Source organism: Dendropsophus ebraccatus, chromosome 4 (genome assembly GCF_027789765.1).
Source record: "Dendropsophus ebraccatus isolate aDenEbr1 chromosome 4, aDenEbr1.pat, whole genome shotgun sequence".
Classification (NCBI taxonomy): Eukaryota; Metazoa; Chordata; class Amphibia; order Anura; family Hylidae; genus Dendropsophus; species Dendropsophus ebraccatus.
This window is the reverse complement of record NC_091457.1, coordinates 80,571,184-80,586,889: the sequence shown is the minus strand read 5'-3', so window position 1 is coordinate 80,586,889 and position 15,706 is coordinate 80,571,184. Positions and strand designations below refer to the sequence as shown.

General features: G+C 43.2%; 1 protein-coding gene across 3 annotated transcripts in view; it reads right to left on the bottom strand.

Moving 5' to 3' along the window:
* The window catches only part of TMEM231 (transmembrane protein 231), a 100,213-nt gene that overhangs the window by 72,623 nt on the left and 11,884 nt on the right, over positions 1 to 15,706 (bottom strand). The window contains exons 7-8 of one of the 3 annotated variants that reach the window (XM_069966152.1): positions 10,258 to 10,362; positions 7,661 to 9,366 (exon numbers count right to left, since the gene is read on the bottom strand). The exons of the other annotated variants lie outside the window; for them this stretch is intronic. Of the exons in view, the coding sequence (XP_069822253.1) occupies positions 9,203 to 9,366; positions 10,258 to 10,362 (269 nt within the window). The 3' untranslated portion in view covers positions 7,661 to 9,202. Of the gene's footprint in view, positions 1 to 7,660; positions 9,367 to 10,257; positions 10,363 to 15,706 lie in introns of those variants that run through there. 3 annotated transcript variants of the gene reach the window in all.

Sequence of the window (15,706 nt, the reverse complement as noted above, 5' to 3'; positions counted from 1 at the left end):
GAGGATAATAGATGTATGTACTGGTACCTTATCTGGCTTGCACCCGACAATAACTCCCAGCATACACATGCAATATACTTCACAGTGATTATATAACTATAGGGGAATACACCAAACACACCATCAGCTCCCATGATAGGAGTTACAGTTAATCATTACAACTTGAAATTTACAACAAATTGCTTTACCATTATATAGGGGATGTTATTAACTGAGCTCCTCCTGCAGCTGTAGATTGTTGCATACCAGCGCAGCAAATGCCCGATCAGAACACTCACAGTTTGGCCCAAGTTCCCTGCCTGTACAGAGTACAGGGCAGTGAACTGAGCCAAACTGAGTGATCTGATCGGGCAGTTGCTGCACTGGTATCCAACAATCTACAGCTGCAGGAGGAGCTCAGGTGATAACATAGATCCCCCGTATCCTGTACTGTACTGTATAAGACTCCCACTGAGCAGCGGCACAGAGACGGGGAAGAGCAGGGGCACATAGCAAGGGGGGGGGGGGCAGGGGACAGCAGCAGTATACAGAAGGGAGGGAGAAGCGGCATACAAATGGGGGACGGCAGTAGTATACAGATGGGAGGGAGAAGCGGCATATAGACGGGGACAGCAACAAGACAGGGCCCTATTCCACGGAACAATTATCGTTTAGATTATCGTTAAATCATTCAAATCTAAGCGATAATCGTTTGGTTGAATAGCAGTTAACGATTAACGACCGAACCAGAAATCGTTGATCGTTTAAGACCTGGACCTATTTTTATCGTTGCTCGTTTGCACCGAATAAGACATCGTTCGGTCGTTCGCAGTGGTGCCGAAGGCGATATCGAAGACAAGATGACCGCAAGTAACGATTATCGTTCCATGTAAATTGGTGAACAATTTCAGGTCTTTCGCAATAGCGATAGTTTACTACGTACTACGCATGCCTTTGAATATGCAGAGCACACAGCTCATGAAACACATTGTAAGTGTGTGTTGTACAGCATCTGTGTGTCGTGCAAAGACACCATACGCAGATGCTATTCAACATGGCAGCCCCCTGTGGCCAGCATCACAGTGTTATAAAACATTGACACTACAGGCAAAATAAAAAATACCAAACCACTTATTTTTTATAATTACATTTAAAAAAAAAAAAAAAGAAAGAAAAAAAAAGTGACACTATCCCTTTAAGATTGTCATAGACATGATAAAACTATATGGCATTAAAGTGTCACTGTCGTTTACATTTTTTTTTTTTTTTTTTGCAGAAATCAATAGTACAGGTGATTTTAAGAAACTTTGTAATTGGGTTTATTAGCATGAAAAATGCATTGTTTTCATGAAAAAGCAGTTTGAAGCTCTCCCCCCTGTCTTCATGGTTCTCTTATAGAGAGGTGAGGGGTTAAGGGAGACGAGGCACCAAAACAGGACAACAAAGAGTTAATTTACAGCTACATCACCAGGCTATCTCCTCTGAAGTCAGCACTGACCTTTCTGACCTGTGAATACCGGCTTTCACACAGGTCCCACTGTTTAGTCCTTTGTTCTTTTCTGGTGACTAATCTCCCTCCTCCCCCTCCCCTCTCCATAGGTTAGACAGGGCTCAACTGATATAAAAGAGTCGAGATTTCCTGATAATGAGCAGTGAATGAGAGAGAGGAGGGAGGTGAGGACCCGGGGAAAGTCTTTTTGAATGCAGATAATGGCATATTTGCCTAATAAACTCAATTACAAAGTTTTCTAAAATCGCCTGGACTATTGATTTCTGAAAGAAAAAAAAAAAACGACAGTGACACTTTAACATATTAATCTGGGTACTATATGACATTGTCTGTGCATTGTAAAGCGCTATTTAACGGTGAGGCATTCTTTGGACACTTTTCTACTGTTTATAAATGATGATTGATAGGGAAGTAAATTTTAGACTCTCAAACCTCTTGTAAACCATACAGTAAAGCTTGAATTACTGGTCCTGGCTGAGCTGAAAAACAGCCAGACATTACCCACAGTGCGTGATACTAAATACACGACCTAAAAGGTTGTCCTTTACAGGTCAGACACCAAGAAATGCATGCGACCGAAACACCCCCAACTGCAGCGCAATGTTGTCGATCTATCCCAGCAACAAGCACCTACTATTTCTAAGCTAAACCATCTTGAGTATGCTCGGGTCCGTCCAAACTTGAATGTGCAGCATTTGATTAGCAGTGGCTGTAGAAGTTGGGTGCAGCCCTAAGACTGTTTGGAAAACATGGATACAGCCTATGGCTAGGTTCACACAACGTATGAGACCGGCCATTCCGTGATCCGGACGGGTTTAGGAACAGCCAGTCTCTGAAAGGATCATCCCGGCTGGTACTGCAGTACTGGCCGGAAGATCTTTGAGGCCACAGAGTTCTGATGCGCGTCCGCATCAGAACTTTCCACTGCACACTGTGGTTTTTTGCGGCTGCTATTCAATGAATAGCAGCCGCGCCGCGCCGTGAACTTGTTTGCCGCGCCGCTAGGGATCCCGGCCAGTGTATACACTCTGGCCGGGATCCCATAGACAGCAAGGTAACGTATATTTTCGTAATAATCACGGACGTTATACAACGGCCGTGGTTTTACAAAAATATACGTTGTGTGAACATAGCCTATGGCTGTATCCATGTTTTCCACGACTCCCTAGGGCTGCATCCAACTTCTGCAACCACCGCTAATCAAATGCTGCATGCTCACGTTTGGACAAACCGTAGCTTGCTCGAAATTACCACAACTCTATAATCTCTTTCATTGCCTTGGTGTTTACATGGTCCAATACAGGTGTAAAAATGGTATTAGTCTTACCGGTAAGACGGTTTTTCCGAACCTTCATGACGGCACCACAGGAGTTAACTTAGCCCTGAGGGACAGGAAAAGCACAAACACGAGAGGTTAAAAGCCCCTCCCCTTCCCACTTACACCAGTGATTTTATAACAACACTAGCACCACGTGAATACTTAATATTTAGGGAGGGATGGTGGTGCCATCATGAAGGTTCGGAGAAACCGTCTTACCGGTAAGACTAATACCATTTTCTCTCCTCACCTTCATGACGGCACCACAGGAGAATACCAACAATTTACCTTAGGGTGGGACCACAGCTTGCAGAAATTTTCTGCCGAAGGCAAGATCTTCGTTCCGCTGTAGCTGAAGTCTGTAGTGTCTGGTGAACGTGTGAGGCGTTGACCAAGTAGCAGCCCTGCAGATCTGTTCAATTGACGCGCAGGCTCTCTCCGCCCAAGAAGTGGACACTGCTCTGGTGGAATGGGCTTTGATTGGTAAAGGAGAAGGTAAGTTCATTAATTTGTAGACCTCTAGAATAGCGTTTTTTATCCAGCGAGATATTATGCTTTTGGAAGCCTTTTTGCCCTTATTTTTCCCCTGGAATAGAAGAAAAAGAGCTTGATCTTGTCTCCAAGAACTGCAGGATTCTACATATTGGAGGACTTCTCTCTTAACATCCAATAGATGAAGTTTTTCTTCCTGGATATTCTTAGGTGTTTCACAAAAGGATGGTAGGTATATATCTTGGGAACGGTGAAAATTAGAGACCACTTTGGGAAGGAAATTTGGATCAGTTTTGAGAACTATGCAGTCTGATTGAAGAATAAAATAAGGTTCCCTAATAGTGAAGGTTTGAATTTCTGAGACCCTACGGGCCGAGACAATAGCCACCAGGAAGGCCGTCTTCCAGGACAAAATTTTTATACTGGCCTCTGATAATGGTTCAAATGGAGGACGAGTTAGACCTTCTAGGACGGTGTTGAGGTCCCAAGGTGGAACGAGATTTTTTAAAGTAGGATTAGATCTGGAAGCACTCATAAATTTTTTCACCCACCTATGGTCAGCTATATTAATATCATATATGGCCGATAAGGCTGATACCTGTACTTTTAAGGTGGCGGGTTTTAGCCCCTTCTTCAATCCAGCCTGTAGGAATTCCAGAATTAATGGTATGTCAGGATGAGCTGGAAACGGTGGAGGAGATGGACACCAGGATGAGAAGACCTTCCATACTTTTAGATATATTTTTGTAGTTACCAGTTTCCTGCTTTTTTGTAGGGTGGTAATTACATCATCTGAAAGTCCCCTACTTTTTAACATGGACCTTTCAGGATCCATGCAGTCAACCGTAGATCTTCCAGGTTGGGGTGATGTAATGGACCTTGATGGAGAAGATCTGGGAGGAGAGGAAGCTGTATCGGTGGTTCCAGACTCATGGTTTGTAGTAGGCTGAACCATGCCCTCTTTGGCCAGAATGGGGTCAGAAGAATCATTGTTATTTATTCTGTCCTGATTTTCTGGAGTGTCTTGGGGATGGGAGGGGATGGTCCACCACCGGAGGGATTCTTTGACCTGTTTGGAGAGAGACATGACTTTGTCCAAACCCGAATCTTTCTTGTTCCAAGATCTGAGCATTGCGGCTTGAAGGGTTCTTGAGTGGGCTTGGCTCCATGATACAGCTGGTATGCAGGCTGTCATCGACCCCAGGATTGACATGGTCTCTCTGATCCTGCAAGAGTTCTTTACTCTGAATTGGTTGATACGCTGAATAAGAGAAGATCTTTTTTCTCGAGGTAGGAAAGACATTTGTTTGTTTGAGTCTAGGACAATCCCCAGAAAGGTCTTTCGGGTATCTGGGTTTAAGTCTGATTTTTCCTGGTTTATAATCCAACCTAAGGAAGTCAGAATGTCTGAAGTTACCTGAAGGTCCTGACGAAGTTTCTGTTCTGATTCCGCTATCAGTAGGAGGTCGTCCAGGTAGGATACCACATTGATCTTTTGCAGGTGGAGGTAGGAAATCACTTCCCCCATGACACTGGAGAAAATCCTTGGTGCGGACGAAATTCCGAAGGGTAGAGCACGGAATTGAAAGTGGCGGACCTGATCCTCCATCTTGATGGCAAATCTGAGGAACTTCTGAGATACTGCCTGAATGGGTATATGGTAATAGGCATCCTTCAGATCGATGGATGCCATTACCGCATTGTTTGTTATTAGTGGCGTAGTGGACTTGATTGATTCCATCTTGAACCTCAAGTATTTGATGTACTTGAGATTGAGGCTTGAGATTTATAATCAATCTGTGGGATCCATTTGGTTTGGGAACCAGAAAAAGATTGGAGTAATGACCCTTCCCTAGTTCCTCCACTGGGACAGGAATCACTACATTTAAAGATATGAGCTTGTTTACATTTTTTACGAGCTCTTTTTGTAGATGCCTCTCTACTTGACGGGAGATCAGAAATTTCCTTGGGGGGGGCTCCAGGAATTCTATTTTGTATCCTACGGAGATGATCTTGAGGATCCAATGGTTTTTTGAGATGTTGTACCAAGCCTCCCGAAACTTGGTCAGCCTCCCCACTACTGGAATGTCGTCATTGCTTGTCTTTTGAGGCCTTGGGGTTGAAAAAAATATTCTTCCCCTTTCCTCCTTTATTATAGCTCCAACGGCCAGTTTTGGCTTTGCCCTTATAGTCTTCTTGGAATCTGGGCCGTTTGTATTGTTCCTTCTTTTTGGGGGTCTTCCCTTCGGGTAGAGCCTTCTTTTTGTCCGCCGTTTTCTCTACAATTTTATCTAGAGCTGAACCAAAAACATAGTTCCCTTCAAAGGGAATGCCACAGAGTTTTGACTTGGAGATATTATCTCCAGTCCAGCTTTTAAGCCATAGGGCTCGTCGAGCCGCAGTGGTCAGTGCTCCATCTTTGGCCGATATTCTGATTGCTTTGGCTGTTGAGTCTGCCAGATAGGCTGCCGCATCCCTCAAAAGAGGGAGTGATCCAATTATTTGTTCCCTCGATTTCTTATTCCTTAGGTGATCTTCTAATTGTCCTATCCAGACATGTAAGGCACGAGCTACACATGTAGCCGCAATGTTATTCTTTAGGGATATTGATACTGTATCCCAGGATTTTTTCAGAAGACTTTCTGCCTTCCTATCCAATGGGTCTTTCATCTGAGAGGAGTCTTCAAATCAGAGTGTAGTTTTCTTAGTAGTTTTAGCTACTTGGGCGTCAATCCTAGGAGCTTCACCCCATTTTTCAATATCCTCCTCACTAAAGGGGAGACGTCTTTTTATTTGGGACGGAACCATGAGCCGTTTCTCTGGGTCTTCCCATTCATCCTGTATTAGTTGATGTAAAGACTCATGAATAGGAAACACTGTTTTCTTTGTTGTTTTTAACCCTGCGAAGAGATTATCTTTGACTGATAATTCTTCTTGTACATCTTCCATTCCAAGAGCGCTCCTAACAGCTTTAAGGAGAGCTCCAGTATGGTCTGTAGGAAAGATATATCTTCTGGCACCCTCCTGAGTATCCGAGTCCTCAGAGTATATTACAGGGGAGTCAGATAATTGACCAGATTCTGATTCAGAGTCAGATGATATAGACACAGTCTTACGCTTTTTTGGTCTCACTACTAGTTCTCCAAAAGAGCTAGGACCCGCAACAGCCACTGGATTACAGTCAGGGGGGAGTGATGGAGTAACTGTAGCTGGAGTGTCAGACGGACCTGGTGTTATAGGTAGCACATTAGTAGGGGATATATTTACAGGTCCTACAGGATCTATTTGCACTGGTAATGGTGCTGGAGATACAGTAGGAGGAGGTGGTTTAACTGCTGCTATTTCAGCCTTCATCATGTCTTTTATCTCAGACAGAAAAGAGGCTCTATCCTATGCAGGCTGCACAAATGTTTTACCTATAAGACGAAGAGAGCCTGGCGCCACAAAGGTTACATTTCCTTGCAGGGCCCTTCTCCTTCTCCTTTTCCTAGGGAAACATATGGATTTTTGTAGTATAATATAACCAGCAATCCACCCAGTGCTATAGAATACATAGTCAGTGACCCGGGTGAGACATATTGTAATAATAAATAAATAACTCGCCTGCTGCAGACCAGAGCAATGTATTGCCGAGCCGGGATCAGCGTCAGTGCGACACTGAGGCCCGGCCCGGCCAGAAGAACGGATATCCGTCTCATGTTTGACAGCTGCATTTAAATGCTTAATTAGCCGAAGCGGCTACGGGACCCGTGCCGTCAAATAGAGGCGCTTCTTGGCTGCAGATAGCAGCCGGGAGTGGCGCCGTTCAGATCGGGGTCCCGGCAAGACCCCTCTCTGAACTCCCCTTGCGCCACCATGACGTACATTTTTAAATTCCCCAAAACACAAAACTGAAAATAACTTTAATTTCTAAGACATATGCAGGTGTACAGTTGCAAAGTACATAAAAAAAGCAAAAAAAAAAACACAATCAGTAATAGTGAAGTTTTTTTTATTGAACCGATATAAAAATTGTACAAAATATTTTCTTACAAACAATGTAATCATCATCATCGCAATCATAATGTACTGTATCACCAGAAATACTTCCAATCCTATAAAATCCAAAATTCTTTAAAAATAGGATGTACAAATTTGTGTTTAAAGCATTAGAGGAAAACATTATGGGTTATACGAATAAGGGTAAATTCACACGGGCGTCTCGCATAAAAAAACCGCAGCTAATCCGCACCTAATCCGCACCTAATCCGCAATACACGTATTAATAATAATAAGAATAATAAATGTATTGCGGATTAGCTGCGGATTAGCTGCGGATTAGCTGCGGTTTTTTTATGCGAGACGCCCGTGTGAATTTACCCTAATAAACATTTCTTAAACATAAGCTTTAAATAAGTAGACCAATTTGGGAAAAGAGCCCTGTTAATGAGCAGCACTCCTCCAGTGTTATGGTCACAGTCATGTAGCGCTAACCATCAACAGAACCAGGAACTGATCATATTGGGCATATACCCAATGGTATGATCCTTCTGACATGTCTAAAAAATAAAAAAAATAAAAATTGAAAAAAAGATAAATCAATGGAAAACCACCTCCCCTTTAATTTTAATATTTAGTACCTGACAAGAACTAGAGACTAGGATGGAAAGCACAGTGTGTTGCAATATTATTTTAAGACTGTAGCAACAAAGTTCATGACGTGAATGTGAAATCCTGAGATGTTTTTACCTTGAACCTAAAATTACATCAGACAGCTCTAAAAATAGTTGTCAAAACATTACAACCATCAGAAAAGGGAGGATAGATCAGTTCTCCAAACAGATCCAAAATTATAACACCGCAGAAGTACCTGCGTCACAGATCCTGAGTTACAGGAATCTACAACCATTGCTGAAAGTGTTCAGGGTCACTGCTTATGAACTCTAAAGCTCTGAGGGAAGTGGGAAACACCATTAAGCAGACCATGTTGGTGTATGCTCATCATTATTGCAGCAATTATGTGTGCTCATTTCTATGGATATACCTTTCAAACAACCTTGTTTAATGAAGGTCCCACTGCAACTAGCTAAATGTTGAGAGCCCCCAATGCTCAGAGCATAGAGGTTGGGCTCTCTAAAGGGAGTTTTCAGTAAAGCTGGTTTCACGCTGCATTAATCAGTGTCCAGACAACTCAGTTTAATCCAAACGCAAGTCCCATTGCAAGTGTTAAACACATCTAAGCACTGATCCCCATTTACCCAACCAGGGCCCAAAAGTGAGGCATTTTAGCTTCTGAGGTATATGGGGTGGGTTCTGCTGGATGGAGTAACATAGGCATCCGCACTATTCCACTGAGCTAGATCCTTTAAAAAAGAACAAATAAACATATACATGCAGTATACTTTTACTATGGGACCCAATGTTTGACATATACCACTACGTGACACCCCTCATAAGAGTATTTCGGATGTTTATAGCGGCTGGACAATGCTGATGCAGTGTGAAAAGACCTTAATGCTGCTACCTCACTCTAGTAAACTCCTGTCTTCCTTATTGCTATACAAATACTATCTGTACCTAAATAGGACACCTTCCTTCAGATCATCTGAAAAACACAATCATAATCCTGAATAAAATTGTCTTGTTTAAATATAGGAATGTGCAGTGGAATAATGAAACACACTGACTTATGTCAAATAAAACTTTGATAAGCTCTTCTCAAAAAAGAAACATAACATCACTTCATGATTAATGGGGGTCCAATGTGTCATCATATTCTCAATAAATAAGGACAAAGTTAACTTGATTGCTGTAAAAAAAAAAAAAAATTAACAAAAATAAAATCCAGGTACAATTATAGTATAGTAAAGTAAAAAAATGTCAATCCTCAAGAGGCCAATGGCTTTACCAAAACCAGTGTGATATCAGCTCTGGTGTTGTTTCAATGAAGACACTGGTACCGTAGTAAATACTTGGTTCTGAAAGACAAAGATTTTCACTCTCTCAAAGACCCAGAGAAAGATGAGCAGGACGCTGACATACTGGATCCAGGCATATTTGATCATCTCCCAGAAGCCTGGTTGATATGTTCTGCTGACCATTAAGGATGAAAAACACAACATGAACTGCAGGAAATTAGAGTAAATGGGATGAAACAGGCAAGGAAATGAGCAGGAAATAGAAGTAACATTTGCATTTGTTTCATGAAACATTTGGTGAACACAAGTCGGAGATGAAGCTGATAGATAAAGGTCTACTGACCTCGTTCTACGGCTTTGTAAGCTTGCACGGATATATGTGGCAACTGCATAAAGAGCCATTCCCTTAGGGTCCATTTACACCTAAAGAGTATCTGACAGATTATCTGCCAAAGATTTGAAGCCAAAGCCAGGAACAGACTATAAACAGAGATCAGGTCATAAAGGAAAGCCTGAGGTTTCTTCGCTTTTCACATCCATTCCTGGCTTTGGCTTCAAATCTTTGGCAGATAATCTGTCAGATAATCTTTCTGTGTAAATGGACCCTTAGATACAGTATATTTATTATCTTAATCACTTTACAAGCAGCAGGCTGAATTCTCTGTGTCATCAATAGTAAGGCTATTTTATCACTGTCAGTCTCAGCATCTCTATTTTACTATAATGGGTGCTGTAGACCTTTGTATTTTAAAATTATACTAGGTTCAACTAAATTCAAGGCAAATTAAGGCAATTTTATTTTTGAGGAGGACTACATCCATTGATGCATAGAACCCAGGACATTATATACAAAGGAAATTTCAAGAGAAAGGACCCTTGATAATAAAAGTTGCAGGACTATGCAAAACAAAGTTCAACAATTTTCTTTATCTTTCTTAGAAATACATGTTTCATCTCTGATTTCCATTAGATTTCCTACTGAGCAACTAACAAAGGTCAGGGTTTTTTTTAAATAAAATGTTGGACCCTGCAAAATATGACTACAACAAAGAAAGGATATGAAATAGTCTCCACAGGGTAACGGATAACAGCATTTATCACGAATGGATCAGAAGTGCCTCTTCCCACCAGCCATACTGGATTAGGAGTGCTCAAAACTGTAGTCACTGCAACACAAAAAATAGGACCGCTTATACACATACTAATATCTCTACACTTAGTAATGGGAGGGGGAAAAAAAAGAGATAGCAGAATCATGAACTTCAGGGTCTGTCCACACGTACAGACTCTAAATCTCGCTGCGAGTCTGTCAGGTCCTGGCAGGTCCCTTTCACTACATACTCGCAGCGGTCTGAACGACCGCTGCGTGTATCTTATTCTGCCGGCCCCTTAACCCCTTCGGCTCCCGCCTGGCTGTGTCTGTATATACATTACCTGTCCTCGCTGCACAGGGTCCCGCTGTCCTGCTCTCCCACCCAGCGGCTGCGGCTGGGCAACACACTGATTGGCCGGGCGGGAGAGCAGGACAGCGGTACCCCGTGCAGCGAGGACAGGTAATGTATATACAGAGACAGCGGGGCGGGAGCCGAAGGGGTTAAGGGGCCGGCAGAATTACATACACATCGTTTAGACTGCTGCGAGTATGTAGTAAAAAGGGACCTGACAGACTCGCAGTGAGATTTACGCTGTGAGTCTGTACTTGTGGACAGCCCCTTAATCAAATAGAAGACATAATTATACAAATCAAAAGACTTTACTTTACCTGAGGCCACACTTTTTGGATTACATTTTGAAAAGCTGTCAGACAGCTTTTTAAATGCCATCCTTGCCCCCTCTGCCACCACACTTGCCTGACAATCTTAAGCCCCTATTAAAAGGGGCGACCAGAGGGAGCAAGTGAGCGCCAACCTGTCAGGTCAGCGCTCGCTTGCTCCTCGTTCCCTGCTCGCTGCCGGCACTATTACACATGCCGATGGCAAGCAGGTAAGGGCAGGGTGGGGGGCTGCCTGGGTGATGGTCAGATTGTCTAGGCACCCCATACAGAGGAAACAATATGCAGTGTCAACTGAATAGAAAAATGTTGAGAAATTAATAAACATAATAAAAACTATATAAAACAAACCATAGCTGTAAATATAAAGAATTCAGCTGCAGAGAATAGATCACCAGGCCCATGTGAACCACTTGTGAAGATAAAGGGATTATACAAGGAAAGAAACTTATTAAAGCAAATATACAAAGTGCTACGGACATATTTCTCTCATGGGGGTAGTATTCAGATCAAACAAATGTAATAATAGTTATGCAGAAACCATCAAGTTCTCTATTATATTACAAGACCATGTAAATGGCAGCACTTGAAAGCAGCGTGGCCAGGCTTGAATGTGGAAAACGTACTATTATAATATAGGTCAGAGTTAATAAAAAAAATACACTTACAACAATTAGTAGTTTAGATGTTAATATCACACATCTTCCAATGTGTTGAATCTGGCCTCAAAGCTGGTGCACACCAGATGGGGCCAGGAAGAAGAACGTAGGTGAACGCTTCACTCCCTGGCTCTCTGCCCTCCCCACCTAAGGAGTTCTATAGGTTCTATAGTATGTCTATGAAAACTGACTCCTGCAATGAGACAGGAAGATCAGTGAGCCAAAAGCCAAGAGCGGTAGGGGTTTCCGACAAAACAAACCTTTTGACAAGTCCCTCTTGTGGACTTCACAGTTTGGCAATTTGATCTTACATTGCATCTTGTACATCATGATGACTTGATGTAAGGCTAGTCATGACAAACAAGTACTTTATGGTGACCTAAGTGTCCCCTCAACAAACCATGTATCAAACAGGAACAGTCTCACCGATCCAACGGGAAGAGCCACTGCCAACACTATGCCACTTAGGGCACTCACCCAGTGGAATGCTAAGTTTGTGCCACTGCACTGCTACATATTATACCTACCTGCCTAGTATATCTGCGCCACTGCACTGCTACATATTATACCTACCTGCCTAGCATACCTGTGCCACTGCACTGCTACATATTATACCTACCTGCCTAGCATACCTGTGCCACTGCACTGCTACATATTATACCTATCTGCCTAGCATACCTGTGCCACTGCACTGCTACATATTATACCTACCTGCCTAGCATACCTGTACCACTGCACTGCTACATATTATACCTACCTGCCTAGCATACTTGTGCCACTGCACTGCTGCATATTACACCTACCTGCCTAGCATACCTGTGCCACTGCACTGCTATATATTACACCTACCTGCCTAGCATACCTGTGCCACTGCACTGCTACATATTATACCTACCTGCCTAGCATACCTGTGCCACTGCACTGCTACATATTATATCTATCTGCCTAGCATACCTGTACCACTGCACTGCTACATATTATACCTACCTGCCTAGCATACCTGTGCCACTGCACTGCTACATATTATACCTATCTGCCTAGCATACCTGTGCCACTGCACTGCTACATATTATACCTACCTGCCTAGCATACCTGTACCACTGCACTGCTACATATTATACCTACCTGCCTAGCATACTTGTGCCACTGCACTGCTGCATATTACACCTACCTGCCTAGCATACCTGTGCCACTGCACTGCTATATATTACACCTACCTGCCTAGCATACCTGTGCCACTGCACTGCTACATATTATACCTACCTGCCTAGCATACCTGTGCCACTGCACTGCTACATATTATATCTATCTGCCTAGCATACCTGTACCACTGCACTGCTACATATTATACCTACCTGCCTAGCATACCTGTGCCAGTGCACTGCTATATATTATACCTACCTGCCTAGCATACCTGTACCACTGCACTGCTACATATTATACCTACCTGCCTAGCATACCTGTACCACTGCACTGCTACATATTATACCTACCTGCCTAGCATACTTGTGCCACTGCACTGCTGCATATTACACCTACCTGCCTAGCATACCTGTGCCACTGCACTGCTATATATTACACCTACCTGCCTAGCATACCTGTGCCACTGCACTGCTACATATTATACCTACCTGCCTAGCATACCTGTGCCACTGCACTGCTACATATTATATCTATCTGCCTAGCATACCTGTACCACTGCACTGCTACATATTATACCTACCTGCCTAGCATACCTGTGCCAGTGCACTGCTATATATTATACCTACCTGCCTAGCATACCTGTACCACTGCACTGCTACATATTATACCTACCTGCCTAGCATACCTGTACCACTGCACTGCTACATATTATACCTACCTGCCTAGCATACTTGTGCCACTGCACTGCTGCATATTACACCTACCTGCCTAGCATACCTGTGCCACTGCACTGCTATATATTACACCTACCTGCCTAGCATACCTGTGCCACTGCACTGCTATATATTACACCTACCTGCCTAGCATACCTGTGCCACTGCACTGCTACATATTACACCTACCTGCCTAGCATACATGTGCCACTGCACTGCTATATATTACACCTACCTGCCTAGCATACTTGTGCCACTGCACTGCTGCATATTACACCTACCTGCCTAGCATACCTGTGCCACTGCACTGCTACATAGTATACCTACCTGCCCAGTATATCTTTGCCACTGCACTGCTATATATTATACTTACCTGCCTAGCATACCTGTACCACTGCACTGCTACATTTTATACCTACCTGCCTAGCATACCTGTGCCACTGCACTGCTGCATATTACACCTACCTGCCTAGCATACCTGTGCCACTGCACTGCTACATATTACACCTAACTGCCTAGCATACCTGTGCCACTGCACCGCTACATAGTATACCTACCTGCCTAGTATATCTTTGCCACTGCACTGCTATATATTATACCTACCTGCCTAGCATACCTGTGCCACTGCACTGCTATATATTATACCTACCTGCCTAGCATACCTGTGCCACTGCACTGCTGCAAATTATACCTATCTGCCTAGCATACCTGTGCCACTGCACTGCTGCATATTACACCTACCTGCCTAGCATACCTGTGCCACTGCACTGCTACATAGTATACCTACCTGCCTAGTATATCTTTGCCACTGCACTGCTATATATTATACCTACCTGCCTAGCATACCTGTGCCACTGCACTGCTATATATTATACCTACCTGCCTAGCATACCTGTGCCACTGCACTGCTGCAAATTATACCTACCTGCCTAGCATACCTGTGCCACTGCACTGCTGCATATTACACCTACCTGCCTAGCATACCTGTGCCACTGCACTGCTACATAGTATACCTACCTGCCTAGTATATCTGCGCCACTGCACTGCTATATATTATACCTACCTGCCTAGCATACCTGTGCCACTGCTACATAGTATACCTACCTGCCTAGCATACCTGTGCCACTGCACCGCTACATAGTATACCTACCTGCCTAGTATATCTGTGCCACTGCACTGCTACATATTATACCTACCTGCCTAGCATACCTGTGCCATTGCATGGCTGCAGTTTAAATCTACCCGCATTATTGTTTTGACATTGGAGCTGGACAATATATGAAGGTATAAGAGGGTCACACCAAAGAGGAGATTGGGGAAGGGGTCACCCTTAATAGGGTGGGTGACCAACAGTCCTTGTGGAAAAAGGGACAGTGTTACACTTTCCGACATGGCATGGTAAACTTTGTATAACGTTCATTTTCAAACCTACCTTAAGCCTTGGGGTGGATTGGAATTCTCCTATTTTTTTTCTAGCAAACACCTGAATTGCACCCATCATCTGCGGTGACATTGCATTTGATGAATTTAGGTCTTTGTGCAGTATACGTTTACAGGTGTTGTTGCTTCGATGGTGCCTGCTTGATCAGTTTTGTGTGTTTGTAAGGTCCCTTTTATAAGTAGCATTTTTAGAAATTATGTTTTAAAAGATGTACACCCCCTCTGTAAAATGTTTATTGCCCCCTAGGTGTACTGGACCAATCTGGAATAGTGTTTGGTATATTTGAATTTATATGTGTCTCTTAGATGCAGATTCTACTTATCTTCAGATCAAGGGCTCCTCTCCGAAAACAACCAAAGATGGTGAGTTAAAGTATGCATAACTCCCACTGACTTTAATAGAAGTTTTACAAATGGAAAATTGCATACCTTGCTGGATTTTGCTGTTCTTAAGGGTGCCTTTACACAGAGAGATTTATCTGACAGATTTTTGAAGCCAAAGCCAGGAACAGACTATAAACCAGACGTGTCAAACTCAGGCCCTCCAGCTGTTTTAAAACTACAATTCCTATCATGCCTGGACAGCCAAAGCTAAAGTTTTGGCTGTCCAGGCATGATGGGACTTGTAGTTTTGCAAGAGCTGGAGGGCCTGAGTTTGACATCCCTGCTATAAACAGAGAACACGTCATAAAGTAGACTGATATTTCTCCTCTTTTCAAATCCATTCCTGGATTCAGCTTCTAAAATCTGACAGATAAATCTCTCTGTGTAAAGGCACCCTTAT